Source organism: Mustela nigripes, chromosome 8, assembly GCF_022355385.1.
Source record: "Mustela nigripes isolate SB6536 chromosome 8, MUSNIG.SB6536, whole genome shotgun sequence".
Classification (NCBI taxonomy): Eukaryota; Metazoa; Chordata; class Mammalia; order Carnivora; family Mustelidae; genus Mustela; species Mustela nigripes.
In genome coordinates, this window is record NC_081564.1 from 6,537,688 (window position 1) to 6,558,687 (window position 21,000).

The 21,000-nt window shown below is 39.9% G+C and overlaps 1 protein-coding gene and 1 non-coding gene across 2 annotated transcripts in view; both read right to left on the reverse strand.

Annotated features, from left to right (window-relative positions):
* Nucleotides 1–21,000, reverse strand: part of KNTC1 (kinetochore associated 1) — a 76,782-nt gene that overhangs the window by 39,968 nt on the left and 15,814 nt on the right. Inside the window, exons 14-31 of the mRNA XM_059408326.1 lie at nucleotides 20,474–20,517; nucleotides 20,302–20,367; nucleotides 20,128–20,203; nucleotides 16,611–16,736; nucleotides 16,421–16,510; nucleotides 15,988–16,041; nucleotides 15,339–15,400; nucleotides 9,049–9,160; nucleotides 7,899–8,042; nucleotides 7,651–7,707; nucleotides 7,457–7,558; nucleotides 5,140–5,259; nucleotides 4,904–5,047; nucleotides 3,929–4,027; nucleotides 3,183–3,286; nucleotides 2,677–2,776; nucleotides 1,972–2,106; nucleotides 872–991 (exon numbers count right to left, since the gene is read on the reverse strand). Of these exons, the coding sequence (XP_059264309.1) occupies nucleotides 872–991; nucleotides 1,972–2,106; nucleotides 2,677–2,776; nucleotides 3,183–3,286; nucleotides 3,929–4,027; nucleotides 4,904–5,047; nucleotides 5,140–5,259; nucleotides 7,457–7,558; nucleotides 7,651–7,707; nucleotides 7,899–8,042; nucleotides 9,049–9,160; nucleotides 15,339–15,400; nucleotides 15,988–16,041; nucleotides 16,421–16,510; nucleotides 16,611–16,736; nucleotides 20,128–20,203; nucleotides 20,302–20,367; nucleotides 20,474–20,517 (1,755 nt within the window). The remainder of the gene's footprint in view (nucleotides 1–871; nucleotides 992–1,971; nucleotides 2,107–2,676; nucleotides 2,777–3,182; nucleotides 3,287–3,928; nucleotides 4,028–4,903; nucleotides 5,048–5,139; nucleotides 5,260–7,456; nucleotides 7,559–7,650; nucleotides 7,708–7,898; nucleotides 8,043–9,048; nucleotides 9,161–15,338; nucleotides 15,401–15,987; nucleotides 16,042–16,420; nucleotides 16,511–16,610; nucleotides 16,737–20,127; nucleotides 20,204–20,301; nucleotides 20,368–20,473; nucleotides 20,518–21,000) is intronic.
* On the reverse strand, nucleotides 8,745–8,817 carry TRNAK-UUU (transfer RNA lysine (anticodon UUU)). The gene has a single exon. It is a non-coding gene; the product is annotated as a tRNA-Lys (tRNA).

Below are 21,000 nucleotides of genomic sequence, written 5' to 3' on the forward strand. Positions count from 1 at the left end.
ATATATATATATATATATATATATATATATCTCCCAACTATCCTGAATAAATTAGGTATTTGGTTCCTCACCTCTCTAAAGAGAACTGGCGCTCTTGAAACTTCCCAGGTTTCAATGTTCTAAGATTATTTAGATTTCCATGCATTCTGTGGCTGACATGACTTTTTTTTTAAAAAAGATTTTATTTCTTTGACAGAGATCACAATTAGGCAGAGAGGCAGGCAGAGAGAGGGGAAGGGAAGCAGGCTCCCCGCTGAGCAGAGAGCCCGATGTGGGGCTCCATCCCAGGACCCTGGGACCATGATCCGAGCGAAAGGCAGAGGCTTTAACCCACTTAGCCACCCAGGCGCCCCTGACATGACTTTTTAAAACTTATTTACTTGAGAGAGAGAAGCAAGAATGAGTGGGGGGTGGGCAGAGGGAGAGAATCTTCAAGCAGACTCCCCGCTGAGCTTAGAGCCTGATGTGGGGCTCAATCTCATGATCCATGAGATCATGACCTGGCCAAAACCAAGAGCTGGATGCTTAATCAACTGGGTGTGGCTGATGTCATTATTTGACAGTAATGACTATGTCCTATATAACACGAAATTATATTGCAAAGGTTTATGGAAAACCCTTCATGTACAACATCTACTTCAATTAATCCTTCTGGTTTGTAGATCCCAGATTATCAGTGAGGGCTCAAGCCGTTGCTCCAAAACAGCCATATGTGGCTCTTTTCTATGCAGCAAATTTATACAAAGAGTTTTACATTAGGATGTTCTAGCGGAGAGAAGAGGAGATATTCCTATCTGCTTATCTATCTTTTCTATCCTGTTGATGACTATCCATAAATACTGGATTCATCTGTATTTAGTGAAAATCTCACCTCTTTGGAATCATCTGGTTCTTCTTGTAATGCCAACCGTGCCCATATGATTACCCGTTCTGCAGTTTTCTCGGCTTCAGCAGGAGGCAAAGACCTCAACAGAAGGATACAGTCTTCGCCCTATAAACAGTGTTTGAAAGGAAGAAAAAACAGCTGGTACTTGTAAAGGACAGTTTAGACTTACCTCTTGCTTTTTTCTATTTAAAGGTGAAAAGACAGCATTTAAAAAAATAGAATATGATCTAATGTTTTAAAAAGGCTGATAACTCTGGTTTTGATGACCGCAAACAAAAAAAATTAAATTCAAATACACCCCTTTGTATTTCATAATTCTTAACTATGCTCATGGTTATAGAATTATATCAGAATAAAGACATTTAAAATAGAAAAAGAAAATGCATGCCCTTTTCTGGAATCAAAGGGTCCTACGGTGTACAAAAAACACGAGTCTATGTTTCATAAACACCAAAGAATATGAAAGCCCAATAGCTAGTCATAAAATACTTTTAAAGAAACCACAGATATGGGGGCGCCTGGGTGGCTCAGTCATTAGGTGTCCGCTTTTAGCTCAGATCATGATCCCAGGGTTCTGGGATCCAACCCGCATTGGGCAACCTGCTCTGCGGGAGCTTCTCCCTCTCCCTCTCCCCCTGCTTGTGTTCTCTCTCTCACTGTGTCTCTGCCAAATAAATAAATAAAATCTTAAAAAAAAAAAAAAAAAAAAAGAAACTACAGATATAAAGAATATGGCCAATCTAACATCTAATATTTTCATCCTGGTATAACTTATTTTCTTTTTATTGAAGATTTTATTTGTTTATTTGAGAGAGAGTGAGTGAGAGAGAGAGTGCATAAGCAGTGGGAGTAGGAGAGGGAGAAGCAGACTCCTCACTGAGCAGGGAGCTAGATGCGGAGCTTGATCCCAGGATCCTGGGATTATGACCTGAGCCAAAGGCGATGCTTAACTGACTGAGCCATCCAGGTACCCCTTGGTATAACTTTCATTTGTGATAATCTATTCAGATAATTTGAGTGATTTGAGCTTTTACAGATTTACTTAACAAAGAAACCTAAGAAAGGACAATACAGAACTTTCATACCTGTTCTCTATCAATGAGATCAATAATCCTTAGACTGTAAATTTCATCGTCGGGCAACATATACGCTTGAGCCACCTTCAAAGCATCTTCTAAGGAAGATGGGACATCTTGCTTGAGAATGTATCTGACCACCCTCTGAAGCAGAGACAATATATACATTTCTTCATTATGAAATCTCAGAGAACCCAGAAGTCCTTTGTTCATAAAGGCAAAGTACTCATCAAATTAAAATCAAGCAGCAAAAAACCCAAGCTGTGTGAAAAATTAAAACATGATTTATATTCTGAATTTTATGATATGTAAGTGACAAACAGACCCTGCGTATATTTAAGGTGTACAGCATGATGATTTGATATACTCCTTTAGCTTCTTAATGTCCTTGTTATCTTTACTATCCTAATAAACAAGTGAATACCCAATTTTTAAAAAAGACTTATTTTTTTTATGTTTTATTTATTTAACTAAGTAATCTCTGCACCCAATGTAGGGCTTGAACTCATGATCCCAAGATTAAGAGTTGAACACGCCGTCTACTGAGCTAGCCAGGCACCCCTGAACGTCCTATTCACACTCTATCCTACAAAAGGAAAGTAGTGGAGAACTTAGCTCTGTTAGCCTTCAAGAATATGAAGTCCTCATTAGTTTTCCCAAGCTGCCCTCAGAACGGAACAGCGGGGTTCAAGACCCTTCAGCTACTGTACTCACCATGATTTCCTTGTTTAAGAGGTTCACCTCCCTTACTCCATAGCCTCGTAGAAGTTTTTTCATCTCCATTAGTTTGTAACTTTCCTGTAATAACTTGACTCTGAAAGGAAATTTGCTCATATTTTTTAAATGATTTTTTAAAAGATTTTACTTGTTCATTTCTTTGAGAGAGGGAGAGAGTGAGGCAAGCTAGCACAGGGGGGTGGGGGGATGGGAAGGGCAGAGGGAGAGGGACAAGCAGACTATGCGCTGACTCAGAGCCCAACGTGGGGCTCGATCCCCAGATCCTGAGATCACAACCTGAGCTGAAATCAACAGTCAGACGCTCAACTGACTGAGCCACCCAGATGCCCAAGAAATTTGCTGATATTAACATGGATTGTCTTTTTTTTTTTTTTTTAAATACTAAGAGACACAGTAAAGGGCATAAAACATAAATGAATGTCAAGAGGAAACAGGAGACTTATCCAGCACCGACACCATGATCTGGGAGACTGCCGTCTTACTTGGGATGGTCCATTTCTAGGTGCTGTCTCACTAGCTGCTCCACAGCTGCACTCCAAGGAACCACCGCCGCGTACATTATCTTAAGCACAGCGTCGAATATGAGCTATGAAGACACACAGACACTGACCGTGCAGAAGAGCCCTCGGATTCACGTTTCATGGAAATTAATGACATTGCCTCATCTATAGCAGCAGAGGTCTTACATCTACAGCGTGGACGCTCAGAGTATCTCCTCTGACTACAAAAGTATATGTTCCTTCTGATTCTCACATATCGCGAGCAATTTCATTATTTAGAAAAACTCAGAAAAAAATTTTCTCTGCTGAAAGTGAAGTCATATAGTTCTATTCCTTTCAACAGTCTCTAGTCTCTGTGTTTAAAAATATTTTTCATGACTTTATTCACAGTTTATAATGGTAACAGTGGGAAGGCATAATAAAAGTGTGTTATAACAGATTTAAAAAATGTGTCCGTGTTTGTATAATCATAGAAAAGCCTAGAAATATATGCACCCAATCATCCATGGTAGTTCTTCTGGGGATGGGAATGAGAAAATTTTTATTTCTTATTTTCTATAATGAAAGAAAATGGAATTATGGGTAGTTTTTATTTATTTATTTTTATTCTTTTTCCGAACTTCACAAATTCTTCTTAACAAATTTGCTATTGCCTTTGTGATCAGAGAGAAAGTTTTCAGAAAAGATGCGATGCTCAAAGAAAATCTACATGGTCACTATCTACTTACATCTGTGTCCGATAAACATCCTATGACTGCCATGGCTTTTGCTTCCCATGCGGTTTCAAAGAGTGATGTGGACTTCGAGCTACATCTCTTCAATAAATCCTAAAAGGGGATAAACACATATTTTTTAAATTTGAAACTCTTACTAGAAAAAAAAAGTAAAACATATAGATATAGAAAAACAGCTTTTATAGATGTGAAAAGAAAAAAAAAAAGCAAAAATGACTTAGCAATGAATGTGAAACAATGCTCAAAAAACAAAATCACTAAGGCCTTGGCCTTTCGTTTAATATGGACAAGGAAACTTAAGAAGGAAATATTTTTGAAGAATCTACAAATGAGATGATTGCAGCTTATTAATGTGTGAAAACACATGCTCACATGATTGAGCTCCTTTTATTTCACAATAAGCATTTGGAGAAAGTCCTAATATTATTCCATTCTGCCCAAGGTTACCAGTCAATCAATTAACCAATATAATCCACTGCATAAATCCCAATGGTAAAGCATGACATTCCCTATAGGGTTAGATGTTTATTTTATTTATTTATTTATTTATTTTTTTAAGATTTTATTTATTTATTTGACCGAGAGAGATCACAAGTAGGCAGAGAGGCAGGCAGAGAGAGAGAGGAGGAAGCAGGCTCCCTGCTGAGCAGAGAGCCTGATGCGGGACTCGATCCCAGGACCCTGAGATCATGACCTAAGCCGAAGGCAGCAGCTTAACCCACTGAGCCACCCAGGCGCCCTTATTTTATTTTTTTAAGATTTTATTTATTTATTTGACAGAGATCACAAGTAGGCAGAGGTGGGGGGCAGGGGGAGCAGACTCCCCGCTGAGCAGAGAGCCCAATGCGGGGCTCGATCCCAGGACCCTGAGATCACAACCTGAGCCAAAGGCAAAGGCTTATAGGATTAGATGTTTAAACAGTGACACACATAGACACAAGGGGAAAAGACTAGAGGTAAAGAAGTTACCTCTATGTAGAGCAGAAGAAGTTCCTCCTCTTGTAAGCCATGTTCCCGCATGTAAACTCTTATAAATTTCTCTAAGACAGAAGGAATCAGCTCTGGGGCTAACACTTTATCAAACATGCGGAACACAATGGTGGTTGTAGTCTCCTGGATGACAAGAGAAAGGCGGCAGAGATGCAAGTTCTAGTCATGGTGGCTGTCATTAAAAAATAACACTTCCGATAAATCTAGGTTTTTACCTTCTCGAAATCAGAGAGGGCCAGTTTGCAGTTGTATTTCCTATGCAATGTGATCAACTCCTGCAAGTTATTTACGAGAGTCCTTAGCTGACGTACTTCCTCCGTGTTCTGATAATCCTTCTAAAAACAGAAGTGTGAGAGGGGAAATACATAGAAAAATCAGAATTATTTCAGATAAAATAAAAAAGGAACATGATTATGTACATAAGAGGAAATCTGTACTTAATGCCTGTAAGTTTTGTGGAATTTTAACACATTAACTAGTGCAAATTTATAGATTAGAATCCAACAGAAATCTAAAGGCGATTTTCTTTCTCAACAAACAAACAAACAAATAAACAAACAGGAAAACTTCAATGTTAGGGGTACCTGGATGGCTTAGTCAGTTAAGCATCTGACACTTGATTTCAGCTCAGGTCATGATCTCAGGGTCCTGGGGGGATTGAGCCCTAGTCGGGCTCTGCATTCAGTGGGGAGTCTGTTTGAGGATTCTCTCCCTCTCCCCCTACTGTGCTCTCTAAAATAAATAAATATATCTCCACACACCCAGTGTGGAGCCCGACGTAGGACTCAGGCTCGCGACCCTGAGATCACACCCTGAGCCCAAATCAAGAGTTGGACATCCAACCGACTGAGCCACACAGGCTGCCCTAAAATTTTATTTTTTAAGTAATCTTTACACTTAATGCAGGGGTTGAATTTACACTGTGAGATCAAGAGTCTCACTCTCCACTGAGTTAGCCAGGTACCCCTGAATGTTAGTGTAAAATTTTATGCTTATGTACAAAAACATCATTTAGATGACCCTCAATGCCCCATCTGTATAGATCAAGACATAAAGATCCGAGATAAAGCTGTAACATTTGATAAACTTATATACAAGAAATAGAATTTTCAATATTGATAAAGACAATTAACAGGGAAAAGACAGAGTAGTGTTTTTTGACTTTTTTTTTTTTAAAGATTTTATTTATTTAATTGCCAGAGAGCACAAGCAGGGGAAGCAGCAGGCTGAGCGAGAAGCAGGGTTCCTGCTGAATAAGGAGCCGGACATGGGGCTCGATCCCAGGACCACGACCTGAGCTGAAGACAGAAGCTTAACCAACTGAGTGACCCAGGCATACCAGGACAGGGTAGTGTTTTATAGCAAGAAGAAAAGCTCTTCTATGGAAAAATGTATTATAATGATCAATATATACTGATTATATATATCAATATACTAGTTGAAACATATATCAAAAAATTCCTGCTTACTTTTTAATAGTATATAACCAGTAAGTACAATTATTACCAAGAATCTGCTACATCTGGGGCGCCTGGGTGGCTCAGTCATTAGGCGTCTGTCTGCCTTCAGCTGAGGTCATGATCCCAGGATCCTGGGATGGAGCCCCACATTGGGCTCCCTGCTTGACAGGAAGCCTGCTTCTCCCTCTCCCACTCCCCCTGCTTGTGTTCCCTCTCTTGCTGTCTGTCAAATGATTAAATAAAATCTTAAAAAAAAAAAAAAAAAAGAATCTGCTATATCAGAAAGCAGAAGAAAATTTATTTATTTTTTAGGCTCCAGAAATTTAAGGAATAGGTGCAATTTTATAATGTATATTACCACAAAGAAGGTTTACCTTCTGGTACTTAAGTCCTTAAAACTTCGGAGTTGAGATCATACAGGGATATCTCACATGTTAATTTATAAACTAATTTATAGCACTCCAATGGACTTTCCTAAAATATAAGAATATACTTTCCTTCTTTTCAATATAATGAATGCTTTCTAGTTTTTAGAAACTTAAAGGGAAAAAGAAATTAATTTAAGAAATTTAGAAGTCAAATACTAAATTCAGTTCACAAACTTCAAATTAACACCAAATATAACAGCAGTGTTCTTGAGCTTAGTAACCTTTCTAGCACTGCTATTTTTTTCAGTCAAAAAAGTCCAAGCATTTCTTTTTTAAATGTGATCTTTTAAAAAATTCACTAGTACTTAAGCCATAATGGCTATTGGAATGCCTAAGAACTGCAATCAGAACTGGGAGTGGTTTGCTGGTTTAAATAAGATCTTGAAAACTAATCCTAAAGCATTATTAAATTTCATTCCTTTAAAGGACTGTAAATTGCTGCCAATGCAGAAAATTCCAATTATACTACTAAGGAGTATGTTTATATATGGTTTCCTGTTTGGTTGGTGAATTTTAGATGTACACAATAAAAGAACACACAAACAGAAAATGTAAGAAATAGATGTATCTCTTAGTACATGTACACAAATCCTTTAACATAAACTGAATGCTTTATTACTGAAAATTCATTTTCTATATCATACCAAGGAAATCCAATGCCAACAGGACACCAATGCCAACTGATCTGGTTTTTCTGCTGTAAAAAATACCTCTGCCAGTTGAAGTCCATTTTCTGGCCAGTTTGCCTTTAAAGAGGAACACACACCATTAAAAGTGATGCTGTACGCCACTGGGAGTGTTTGAAATGTCTTTTCAGTGCTAGTAATACTGGTATTACCTTATCAGTTAATTCAAGGTTCCTGGCTGCTTGTTCCAACCATTTTGCAAGAATTTTCTGAAACAGACATATCATTTGAAAATAAAATAAATAGTCAGTAGATAATCAAGGAAATAATGTAAAACCCCCATGATAATCTTTCAACAGAGACACTGAACTACCTGGTGTTACCGCCCTTTACTCTGCAGTGATATAAGGCAAAGGCTGGACTTGAATGACCCAGAGTGGAAATACTGAAGGCCACTCACCTGCCCTTCAGGTACAGCCCTTCTCACGAATGGGATCACATCATTTTTAAGCCACGGGCAAAGCTTTTGCAAAGACACTGGTGTAGAAATTGAGTTGAGCAAGTTCTCAAGCATTTTCACATCAAATCTGCTTTCAAAATTTGCCTAAATTATACAGAGTGAGAAATTAGGATCTATCAGACGGATTTAAAATGACAGCCTCCCAAAATGGAAAGACTTGTTAGGAAGTCATTTTTAGGAAATATTTTACTGTCTTAATTACAAGCACAAGGGGTGATTTACTCTATACTGATGAGTCGTTGGCAGCCACGAATCCCACGAACTCTCATGGCAGCAAGGACCAACTAATAAATTAGGGGGCAGTGGAACTGGCAGAGGAAGGAAAACTTAACAGGAAGTGATAGTGCAAATCCAAACAAGCCATGTGTCCATGAGTGACATCACACCAAGATGACACGTTTTGGACCTCATGATATTGGCCAGCATGGAGGGAATCAGAGCAGAGCTGCTAATGCACAATCCTTTACATAGTCTGAGCTGTAACAGGAATAACTTCACCAGCAGTACTTAAGAAAGCCCATCAATAAATCATTCAATAACACATTGCTTTCTTTTTTCTTAAGATTTTAAAGATTCTATTTTATTATTTATTTGACAGAGATCACAAGTAGACAGAGAGGTAGGCGGGGGATGGGGTGGGAGAAGCAGGCTCCCCACTGCACAGGGAGCCCGATATGGGGCTCAATTCCAGCCCTGAGATCATGACCTGAGCTGAAGGCAAAGGCCTACCCACTGAGCCACCTAGGCTCCCCCTTTCTTTTTTTTAAGATTTTAACGTAATCTCCGAGCCCAATGTGGGGCTCGAACCCACAACACTGAGATCAAAAGTCACATGCTCCACCAACTGAGCCAGCCAGGTGCCCCAAAATGTTGCCTTTTCAGCTAAGTTTAGGAGTTCATTGGACTCTGAATGAGATAAAACACACTTCTAAAGTAACTTCACCTCTAGTTTAATATCATCAGGAAAATTTTATCAAACATTCCATTGCCCACTCACACCTGACACCTTTCATTCACATGAAGACAACAGATTCAATCACCTACCCCAGGAGCCATAAAGCCATTAACAACAAAACCCAAAACAGATTACCCTATGTCGAAGCCAAAGGTACTGTGCACAAACAAGGTTTCCTTCTCGTAGCTGTAAAAAGATATCCTTAAGGTCATCTTCATTATTCAGAAATTCAATCCAAGAACTACCACTGCAAAGTAAGAGAGGAATAAAATTAGTAGTTAAAAAATTAAGGTCATAATGTTACAAGTGGATACCATTAGAAATTTTAACTAGTGGTTTAGTTTTTTCCCCCCTCAAAGTTAAAAGAAGTTCCAAAGATTGTACAGTAAAAAGTGGTTTCTTTCCTATCCCAGACTTGTAGAGCTCCTGTCACCCTCCCTGAAAGTCATCTCTCCTTATAGGTTCTTCCTGGGATAATCACGCATATACGAGCAATTATTTTAAGGTGTTTTTTTATTTTATTTATTTTTTTTTTTTAAAGATTTTATTTATTTATTTATTTGTCAGAGAGAGAGAGAGAGCAAGAGCGAGCACAGGCAGAGTGGCAGGCAGAGTCAGAGGGAGAAGCAGGCTCCCTGCGGAGCAAGGAGCCCGATGCGGGGCTCGATCCCAGGACCCTGGGATCATGACCTGAGCCGAAGGCAGCTGCTTAACCAACTGAGCCACCCAGGCGTCCCTTAAGGTGTTTTTTTAAAAAAAATTATTTGAGAGAGAGAGAGAGAAAGAGAGAAAGAGTGCAAGAAGCAAGAGTAAGAACCTGGGAAAGGACAAAGGGGGAAGGAGAAGCAGACTCCCCAGTGAGCAGGAAGCAGCCTGATGTGGGGCTCAACCCCAGGACCCCGAGATCATGACCTAAGCTGAAATCAGATACTTAACCAACGAAGTTGAAATCAGATTCTTCCTAATAAGTTTTTATTTTTATTTATTTATTTTTAACGATTTTATTTATTTATTTGACAGAGAGAGAGAGATCACAAGTAGGCAGAGAGGCAGGCAGAGAGAGAGAGAGAGAGAGAGGAAGCAGGCTCCCTGCTGAGCAGAGAGCCCGATGCAGGACTTGATCCCAGGACCCTGAGATCATGACCTGAGCCAAAGGTAGCGGCTTAACCCACTGAGCCACTCAGGCGCCCCATGATAAGTTTTTAAAACAAATGAAGGGCTCCTGGATGGCTCGGTCAGTTAAGTGTCTGACTCTTGATTTTGGCTCAGGTCAAGATCTCAAGGTCCTGGGATTGAGCTCTGTGGAAGGCTCTGCACTCAGCGGGGAGTCTACTCGTCCCTCTCCCTCCCTCTCTCTAAAATAAATAAAATGAAATCTTTAAAATATATATACTGTTCTGTAAGTACCAGTCAATGAGATGAGGTAAGGGGAAAAAAATGAGGCAAAATTATCATTATTTGACTATATAATCACACACTTAGAAAAAATAAGATCAGCTGAGACATTGTTTTTTTAAAGATTTTTATTTATTTGGCAGAGATAGAGAGAGATCACAAGTAGGCAGAGAGGCAGGCAGAGGCAGAGCCAGCAGGCTCCCTGCTCAGCTCTGAGCCTAATGCTGGGCTCGATCCCAGGACCCTAAAATCATGACCTGATTTTATTGACCCAGCAACTGAAACATGATTAAGAATAATAAAGAAATGCAAAGGCGCCTGCGTGGCTCAGTTGGTTACGTGTGTGCCTTTGGCTCAGGTCATGACCCCAAGGTTGGGATTCCACATTGGGCTCCCTGCTCAGCGGTGAGTCTGCTTCACCTTCTCCCTCTTTCTCTCCCCTCTATTTGTGCATGCTCTCTATCTAAAATAAATAAATAAAATCTTAAAAAGAAAAAAAAAAAAGGAATTCAATAAAGTAGTTGATTAAAAAGTAATTTTTAAAAATCAATAGTTTTTCATAGCCTTTCAAAAATATGAAGGAGGGCACCTGGGTGGCTCAGTGGGTTAAAGCCTCTGCCTTCGGCTCGGGTCGTGATCCCAGGGTCCTGGGATCAAGTCCCATATTTGGCTCTCTGCTCAGCAGGGAGCTTGCTTCCCTTCCTCTCTCTGCCTGCCTCTCTGCCTACCTGTGATCTCTGTCTGTCAAAAAATAAATAAATGATCTTTAAAAAAATATATGATGGAGATATGTCCCATTTATAGCAGTAGGAGAAATATTTAAGAGCTATATAAAGACAACTGAGTAGATAACTGCTCAGGAACAAAAGAAAGGACAGAATGAGTAGGACATAATGTCCCTAAAAAGGAAGATTCAATAATGTAAAGATGCTGGTTCTCCCTAAATTGATCTTCCATTCAGCATATTCCCAATAAGAAAATAAAAATAAATAAAATTTAAAATCCTAATAAAGGGGCTCCTGGGTGGCTCAGTGGGTTAAGCCTCTGCCTTCGGCTCAGGTTATGATCCCAGAATCCTGGGATCGAGTCCCGAATCGGGCTCCCTGCTTGGCAGGGAGCCTGCTTCCTCCTCTCTCTCTCTGCCTGCCTCTCTGACTACTTGTGATTTCTCTCTGTCAAATAAATAAAAATCTTTAAAAAAATAAAAAATAATTTTAAAAATCCTAATAAAAGAGGATTTTTTAAAAAAGATTTTACGTATTTACTTGACAGAGAGAGAGACAGAGAGGAAATGCAAGCAGGGGAAACGGGAGGGGGAGAAGCGGCTTCCTGCCGAGCAGGCAACCCGAGGTGGGGCTCAATCCCAGGGTGCTGGGACCATGACCTGAGCCAAAGGCAGATGCTTAATGACTGAGCCAGGGGCCCAGGGGCCACCAAATAGGATTTTTTTAAAAAGATTTTACTTATTTATTTTGACAGACAGAAATCACAAGTAGGCAGAGGCAGGCAGAGAGAGAGGGAAGCAGGCTCTCCGCTGAGTAGAGAGCCCGATGCGGGGCTCGATCCTAGGACCCTGGGATCAGGACCTGAGCCAAAGGCAGAGGCTTAACCTACTGAGCCACCCAGACACCCACCCCCCAAATAGAATTTTTAAGAAAGATTTTATTTATTCGTTAGAGAGAGTATGTATGCATATGAGCAGGGTGGGAGCGGAGGGAGAGGGAGAAAGAGAATCTCAAGCAGACCAGGCACTGAATGAGAAGTGTGGCGCAGGGCCCGCTCTCACGACCCTGAGATCACAACCCACGCTCAGATCAAGTCATACACTTAACTGACTGAGCCACTCTGGTGCCCCCCAAATAAGATTTCTTTAAACTGGGGTAAGGTACTACCCTAAAGATACAAATACAGTGATCCAAAGAGGCACCCGTACCCCACCGTTTATAGCAGCAGTTCCACAATAGCCAAACTATGGAAAGAGCTCAGATGTCCCTCAATAGGTGAATGGATAAAGATGACGTGGTATGTTTACAATGGAATATTAATTAGGGGAGTCTGGGTGGCTCAGTGGGTTAAAGCCTCTGCCTTCGGCTCAGGTCATGATCTCAGGGTCCTGGGATCGAGCCCCATATCGGGCTCTCTGCTCAGCGGGGAGCCTGCTTCCCTCCTCTCTCTGCCTGCCTCTCTGCCTACTTGTGATTTTTCTCTGTCAAATAAATAAATAAATAAATTCTTTAAAAAAACAACAACAATGGAATATTAATTAGCCATCAAAGAAATGAAATCTTGCCATTTGCAACAACATGGATGGAACTAGAAGGTATTATTCTAAGCGAAGTAAGTTAATCAGAGAAAAACAATTATATGACCTCACTGATATGCGGAATTTAAGCAACAAGATAGAGGATCATAGGGGAAGAGAGGAAAACATGAAACAAGATGAAACAAGAAAGGGAGACAAACCATAAGAGACTCTTAATCTTAGGAAATTAACTGGGTGTTGCTGGAGGGGAGAGGGGTCGGGGGACAGGGTGGCTAGGTGATGGATACTGGGGAGGGTATGTGCTGTGGCGAGCACTGGCTGTTAGGTAAGACTGATGAATCACAGACCTGCACCCCTAAAACATAATACATTATATGTTAAGTAATCGAATTTAAATTTTTTTTAAAAATGAAAGAAAAATTAGGAGTAAAAACACAAACATAGAAACAAACAAAAAAACTTGAATAATATTGGTTTGAAGGAATTAAAATGTAGGCTTGAATCAAATCTCAAAAGAAGAAAACCAGTGAAGATTGTTTCTGGTTGCTGCTGTAACAGATTACCACAGACTTAACTGCTTAAGACCACAGAAATTTATTATCTTCTAGATTTGCGTGTTAGAAGCCCAATAAGTGTCCTCAGTGGGTCAAAGTCAAGGTGTTGGCAGAGCTGTTCCTTTGTGGAATCTCTAGAGAAAAATCTCTTTCCTTGCCTTTTTCAACCACTAGAGACCACCTATATTCCCTGGCTTGTTGCCCCTTCTTCCACCTTCAAAGTCAGCAACGTTGTATCTCAGACCATTCACCCTTTGTCACATCTCCTCTGACCACAGCCAGCAAGGTTCCTCTGCTTTAAGGACTCCAGTGATCTGAAGTTATCTCCCCATCTCAAGGTCCTCAACCTTTATCACATTTTGCCTTGTGATTAACGGGGATTTGGACCTGGACATCTTTGAGGGGTTGTTATTCTGCCAACTGCAGGACCCTTACAAACACAGTGTTTCTAAGGTTTGTCCATGGGGCTGTGTGTGTGCCAGCGGTTTGTTCTTTCTATTGCTAAGCAGTATTCTGTTGTATGAACACACAGTTATACATATATTCTTCTGTTGGTGGATGTCTGGCTTATTACCAGTGTTTGGCTACTATGAACAAAAATGCATTTTTAAGCACACCTGAGTGATTCAGTTAAGTGTCTGCCTTTGGCTTAGGTGATGATCTCAGGGTCCTGGGATTGAGTCCCATGTAGGGCTCCTTGCTCAGTAGGGAGTCTGCTTCTCCCCTTCCCTCTGCCTCTCCCCACTGCTCATTCTCTCTCTCTCTCTCAAATAAATAAATATAATCTTTCAAAAAATGCATTTTTAGATTATTTTTTATTTCTCTTGGGTAAAGACGTAGGAGAACTGCTAGACTGCAGGGTAATCCTATGTTTGACTTTTCACGTTTTCGGCCATTCATACATCTTCTTTTGCCAAGTGTGTGTTCAAGTGTTTTGCCCATGTTTTGTTTTTACTAGGCTACTTGTCTTTTTATTATTAGGTTATAAATGGTTTTTCTATGTTCTAAAAACAAATCCTTTGTCAGATTAAAAAAAAGATGATGTGGTATATCTGTACAATGGAATACTACTCAGCCATCAAAAGAAATGAAATGTTGGCATTTGCAATGACATGGATGGAACTAGAAGGCATTACGCGATCAGAGAAAGCAATTATATGATCTCACTCATATGTGGAATTTAAGAAACAAAACAGAGGATTATAAGGGAAGGGAGGGAAAAACAAAGCCATAATCAGAGAGAGGAACAAACTATAAGAGACTCTTAATCAGAGGAATCAAAGTGAGGGTTGCTGGAGGGGAGGGGGATGGGGGAATGAGTGATGGGCGTAAAGCAGGGCATGCGATGGAATGAATCTTGTAAGACTGATGAATTACTGACCTCTACCTCTGAAACGGACAATACATGTTAATTAATTGAATTTAAATTTAAAAAAATTATAAATAAATAAACTGGGTAAGGGGATTCTCATTCTAAATGTCATACAGAAAAATAAACATGAGAAAATTGCCCCCCAGATTCAGAAAAGTATGGAAAGTATATCAGGGCTAGTTTATCAGATAATAGGACATTCTAAAATCACATTAATTGGGGCGCCTGGGTGGCTCTGTGGGTTAAAGCCTCTGCCTTCAGCTCAGGTCATGATCTCAAGGTCCTGGGTTCAAGCCCCACATAAGCCTCCTTGCTCAGTGGGGAGTCTCCTTCTCCCTCTTCCCTCTGCCCCTTCCCCCGACTCAGGCTTTCTCTTTCTATCTCTCAAATAAATAAATAAAATCTTCTAAAAAACCAAAAAACTATATGATACTGGTGAATGAAAAATATAAAATCCACTGAATATAAAGTCCAGAGATAGACAAATACAACAGGGAAAGAGGGATTGACTAGCCACAAGGGAAAATATAAAGCTTCCCCCTTCCTTGTTAATTTGCAAATAATTTCTATTATCTTTAAGATAACTACCACTCATATGTGTAAATAATGACAATTTTGGTGCACATGTTAGTATATCTAATAGAATCAACTGCCAGAAGTGAAATTGCTAAGGCAAAGATACGTGCATTTAAATTTGCCTTTCAAATTTATTAGTTCCATAGATGGTGTAGAAGAGTATCTACAGCCTAGCAGGAAAATAATATTTTCCATTACCCGATTCCCAGAAAACACATTTAGTCCAATTCATAATCTAAAAATAAAAAACGAAGAATGTACACACCTGAATTTTCCTGGTCCAAATGCTCCATAAAAAGTAGTCAATTTTGCATGAGCCCTTAGTACCTAGGAAAAAAAAAGAACATGATAATTTGAATGTCATATGCAAGAAAATTAAATTAAACCCCCCCCCAGAAATTAGGCCTTCTATTTCAGAACTCTTACACATTTCACCTCCTATTAGAGATCAATTCTCATAAATATAACCCAAAAAACCTTGGAAAAATGGAAACATTTCCAATCACATTCGGTGCAATAAAATTGCAAAAGAGAAGGCATTTACACAATAATTGTAGGTGCCTTCAAAATTAACTAGTTTTCCCAGTGATTTATATAAAAGCCCTTGTGTTAAAATGCAGTTGGATTATACCAAAAATATACTTTGCTTTAATAAGAGTTTAAACCATGATAGTTAACATCATGGTTAATATTTATTTGTGTGGTTAACCAATGCCAGACACAATGCAAAATGGTTTATATAAATTATTTCATCTGACTTCAAAATAACCCTATAAGTACTATTATTATTCCTATTTTTCAGTAAGGAAACAAGAGTTAAAGTAAGATGTTCTTGAAAAAATACAGGTCTATCTTGAATTGAAAGACATACTGTAAAGGTACGTTTATTCTCAAATTAAGTACAGTGTAATTACCTCTTTTAAACCATCAGAATAGACAGGAACAGTTTTATTTTCTTTTTTCAAAAGCTAAGATGAATAATGAGAAACAAAGTTAATATATCTGGTATATTAGTTTTTTTTTTTTTTTATGAAGGAAGATGGATTTTCTGTGAAAGGACACAAATTATCAGGTCACATTGAACTCTAAGATGAACAGTGAATGACTGAAAAATGACATATCTTAAAAAAATAATGCAGCTTATGAAAACAGCTCACAATATTTTGCCCGTCCATTACACCTTGATTTTAAGGAATATAACTAGCAACGGTGTTCAGAGCTCACTGACAGGAACCTATGGCAGAAAACACACTTTAGGACATGTGTGCAATGGAGACAAGATTCATTTTTTCTGAGATGGTTTCTTTTGCATGAGACAAACTAACAGGTACAAACATAAAAACCTACCCGGGTTTTGGCATAATTTAGCATTTCCTGGGTTGTTTCATAGGTTAGCCACTGAGCCTCCAAGCAGTAATTTACCACAAATTCATCGTCCTGTTTGAGAAATGCCAGACACAGTCAGGTGATCTAATGTCGATCAGTCCGTCCATCTCCGTCCATCTAAATGCTTTCATACACGACAGGGGAAACACACCTGGATTTTATGTAGATTGTTCTTAGCTTCATCTATGAGTTTTTGCCATTCGGTCAGCTCGCTGGTGTCTGCAGAACTCAAGGCTAATCTCTCTAATATATCATTGGATTTCACCTTGTAAACAAGCTGTAATACAAACATGCTTCATTAAGCAACTTGAAGCAAAATAATGCCTGTGCACGACTTTCTTATGCTGCAGGCAACAGGCTGTTATGAAAAAAAAGAGGAAGCCTCATGTGGTCCAAGAATAAACAGTAAAGCAGGGAACGCTCAGATAACCCAAAGGTAATCTAGATTGCCAAGAGTTAAGGAGACCATTTGAGTTCTGAACTACACATGTCAAGCAGGGTACTAAGAGCCTTACATGAATGATCTCATTTAATTCTCATAAAAACCTGAGCAATTTACACCTCATCGTAGGACAGGATGAATACTAACATTCCCGTTATACCATCAAGAAAACCAAGACTCCAGGAAGGGTAAGTAATGTACTTGAAACTATGCAGTTCCAAAGCGATGGAGCTGCTTTTTAAAATATGACCACACGGGGCGCCTGAGTGGCTCAGTTGGTTAAGCATCCAACTGTTTGGGCTCAGATCATGATCTCAGGGTCATGAGATTAAGCCTCTTGTCAGGCTCCATGGAATCTGCTTTAGATTCTCTCTCCCTCTCCCCATGCCCCTCTCCCAGCTCACACACACTCTCTAAGAAAGAAAGGAAGAAAGAGAGAGAAGGAAAAAGAAATACCCAAAACTTTAGGTTCCTTTCTTATAATCAAAATGCCAACTTCAAAAAGGACTCTCTAATTCTGAAAGCTAAAAATGATAAGAAAGCATAGTTTCTCTACTCATATTTCTCCACTCCCTGAAAACTGCTTTCACGGATTCAGATTTTGTCACTCCATTCACTTTCCAATTTTAATTTTATTTTTATTTTTAAAGTAATATATATGTTCAATGTGGGGCTCAAACTCATGACCAAGAGTCACAGGCTCTACTAACTGAGCCAGCCAGGGGCCCCCCATTCAGTTTTTAAGAAAATTAGTTATTGGGCGCCTGGGTGGCTCAGTGGTTAAGCCACTGCCTTCGGCTCAGGTCATGATCTCAGGGTCCTGGGATCGAGTCCCGCATCGGGATCTCTGCTCAGCAGGGAGCCTGCTTCCTCCTCTCTCTCTCTGCCTGCCTCTCTGCCTACTTGTGATTTCTCTCTGTCAAATAAATAAATAAAATCTTTAAAAAAAAAAAAAAAAGAAAATTAGTTATTACAAGGGTGCCTGGGTGGCTCAGTGGGTTAAGCCTTTGCCTTAGGCTCAGATCATGGTCTCAGGCTCCTGGGACGGAGCCCTGCACCAGGCTCTCTGTTAGTAGGGAGCCTGCTTCCCTACCCCCTCTGCCTGCTGCTCTGCCTACTTGTGATCTCTCTCTGTTAAATAAATAAATAAAATCTTAAAAAAATTAGTTATTATAAAACTTTCAGCTGTTCAAAAAGATAATATAACACTCATGTACTTATCACCCTACTTAAAAATAAATATTACCAATATAACTTAAGAACCCCCTACTCTTTTTCCCAAATACATCATTCTCCTTGTCCCAACCAGAATTATCCATTACTCTGATTTTGGTGCTTAATATCCCATTAATCTCTATCCCTTTATTCATATGCCTTTCTAAACACACAAAATTGCTTTGTATGTTTTAAAATGTTACACTTTTATTTATTTATTTTTAAAGATTTTGTTTTCTTTTTGAGAGAGACAGAGATGGAAAGCGAGTGTACATGGTGGCAGGGGGAGCAAAGGGGAAAACAGACTCCCCGCTGAGCAGGCAGCCCAATGCAGGACTCAATCGCAGGACCCTGGGATCATGACCTGAGCAGAAGGCAGAGGCTTAACCCACTGAGCCACCCAGGCGCCCCGACATCTCCCACGTTTAATACTTGATCTTATCTATAGTATTTGAAACTACTAATCACTCTCCACTAGAATCTAAAGTTTCTCTTTCCTTGACTTCAATCTATAATCATACATTCTTGCAGTTTTCCTCCTTCATTTCTTCCCACATATGCATATAGCCCTTTTTCCTCACTTCTTACATGCCAGTGCCCCTGGATCTCATCCTGAGATGAGATCTCTCTACTCTACACACGCACCCAGAGCGGTCTGAGCCATCCCCCGGGGATACCCTCCACCCTCTGGATTCAGCTCAGATCACTCTCCAACCTCCTACCAGATAGTCTCATTTCATAAGACCCTGCCCATGCAATTTTTACAAAGCAGACCCTTCAACTTCTACCACTACCTGCTCTTCCACACATATTTCTCATTTTAGGGCTTGGGCTCAGCCCCATCCTTACGAGTATGCTGAGCCAGAGTTCTGCCAGGCCATTTCCTACATGTGTCCTCCCTATGTGTGATCACTTAGTGATTCTACCTCCTCTGCACCTCTCATGTCTGCCATCCCTCTTGTACATCTTCACCTCACTGCACGGGCTCAGGTCTCACGCAGAAAGCTGTTCAGTCTCCCAATTGGTCTTCACACTCCTAAGTCTGCCCCGTTCCAAACAATTCTGCAGCTTTATAAAGTGATAATCTAATCAAGACCCTTCTACTAGTTCCCCATCACCTGCAGAATATAGTCTAAATCCCCTGCAGTGCACACAAGGATCCCCAGGCTCCGTCCCCCTCCTGTTCATCAACAGCTCCTTGTTTTTTTCATGTTTTTTTTTTGTTTTGTTTTTTAAGACTTATTTATTTATTTATTTGATGTACAGAGAGAGATAGTGAGAGACAGAGCACAAGCAGGGGGATCAGCAGGCAGGCAGAGGGAGAGGGAGAAGCAGGCTCCCTGCTGAGCAAGGAGCCCGATGTGGGATTCGATCCCAGGACCCTGGGATCATGACCTAAAGGCAACCACTTAAGCCACTGAGCCACCCAGGAATCCCGTCACTAGCTCCTTCTACTCCTTTTCGCATATCACCTATTCTCCACTCCTACCTATAATCAGTGGGCATTCCTGGAAGCCTCAAAGCCTCCCTTGGGGCGCCTGGGAGGCTCAGTCATTAAGTGTCTGCCTTTAGCTCAGGTCATGACCTGGGATCCTGGGGTCGAGCCCTGCATCAGGCTCCCTACTCCGCAGGAAGCCTGCTTCTCCCTCTCCCACTCCCCCTGCTTGTGTTCCCTCTCTCCCTGTCTCTCTCTCTCTCTGTCAAATGAATAAATATTTTTTTAAAAGCCTCCCTCACTTTACTCATGCTGTCTTTGCACCTAGAATTCCCCTCCTCCTCCCGGACCATCTGGAATATCTTCAAGATCTGACATAAAAATTACCTCCTCCGTGAAGGCTTTCCACCCCAGTAAGCGTCAATCTCTCCTTTGAATCCCTAGTGTACTTTGGTCATATCTTAATTATAGGCTTGATCATTAAATTCCAATTACGCTTTACATGTCTGTCTCTCCAGTCCCCGTCGCATGAAAATGAGCTTGCTTGATGAACAAATGAATTCATGAATGATTTACCTCAACATCTAGTCCAAACTGAATTGCGAAGCTCTCGGCTTCAGCAAATCTGTGTTTGTGAAGTAACCGACTCAATCTGACAAGTTGAAAAAGAAATTTTAGTTAAGTTTTTATTAATCAGGGAATTTAAGTTTATCATTAAGTGGTAGAGCTTAAAATAAAATGAGAAGTTACCTGTTTTCTGGTAAAGCTTCTGTAAGACATCTGAGTACCACAACTGAGACTGAATCTTTAGAAAAGCTGAAAAAAGTTTTCACTGTAAGTGTATTTGTCATTAATATTAATATGCAAACTGTAAGTTAGCTGCTATTTAACAGCTTATTTGATAAAACAAAACATGACCTACGTTGAATCGTTTTTGCAAATTCCTTCCAGAAGGTATATGGTATCCTACAATTAAAAAAAAAATGTTTAAAATTGAAATACAGAAATAATTCATTTTCTAGTCACTAAAGTAACAACTGGTTTGGGTGAGAATTATCCATCAACGGATTCTAAATTCACTGTCCAAAAGCCACTGGGAAAAAAGATATTCCTGGAGTCTCAGGATAATACCACAGAATTTACTCAGCAATTACAAACAGGAAAAAGTACCTTACAGCGGAGAAATCTGGCAGAACTGCCCTAACCAAGTAATCATACTTGTCATTACTAGTAATAGGACAAATGGGCATGAGCCCCTTTAATGTGACACAGTTCAATACAGTATTACCTTTGTGGTATCCTTGCCAAGAAAGTTCAGCATGTATCTAATTATGACAAATCCAAACAGAGAGACGTTCTATAACACAACAGGATGGAATTCAGAAAATGTCAAGGTCTAACAAAAACAAAAAGACTACGGAACTATTAAAGCAGACTACCCTGTGACCG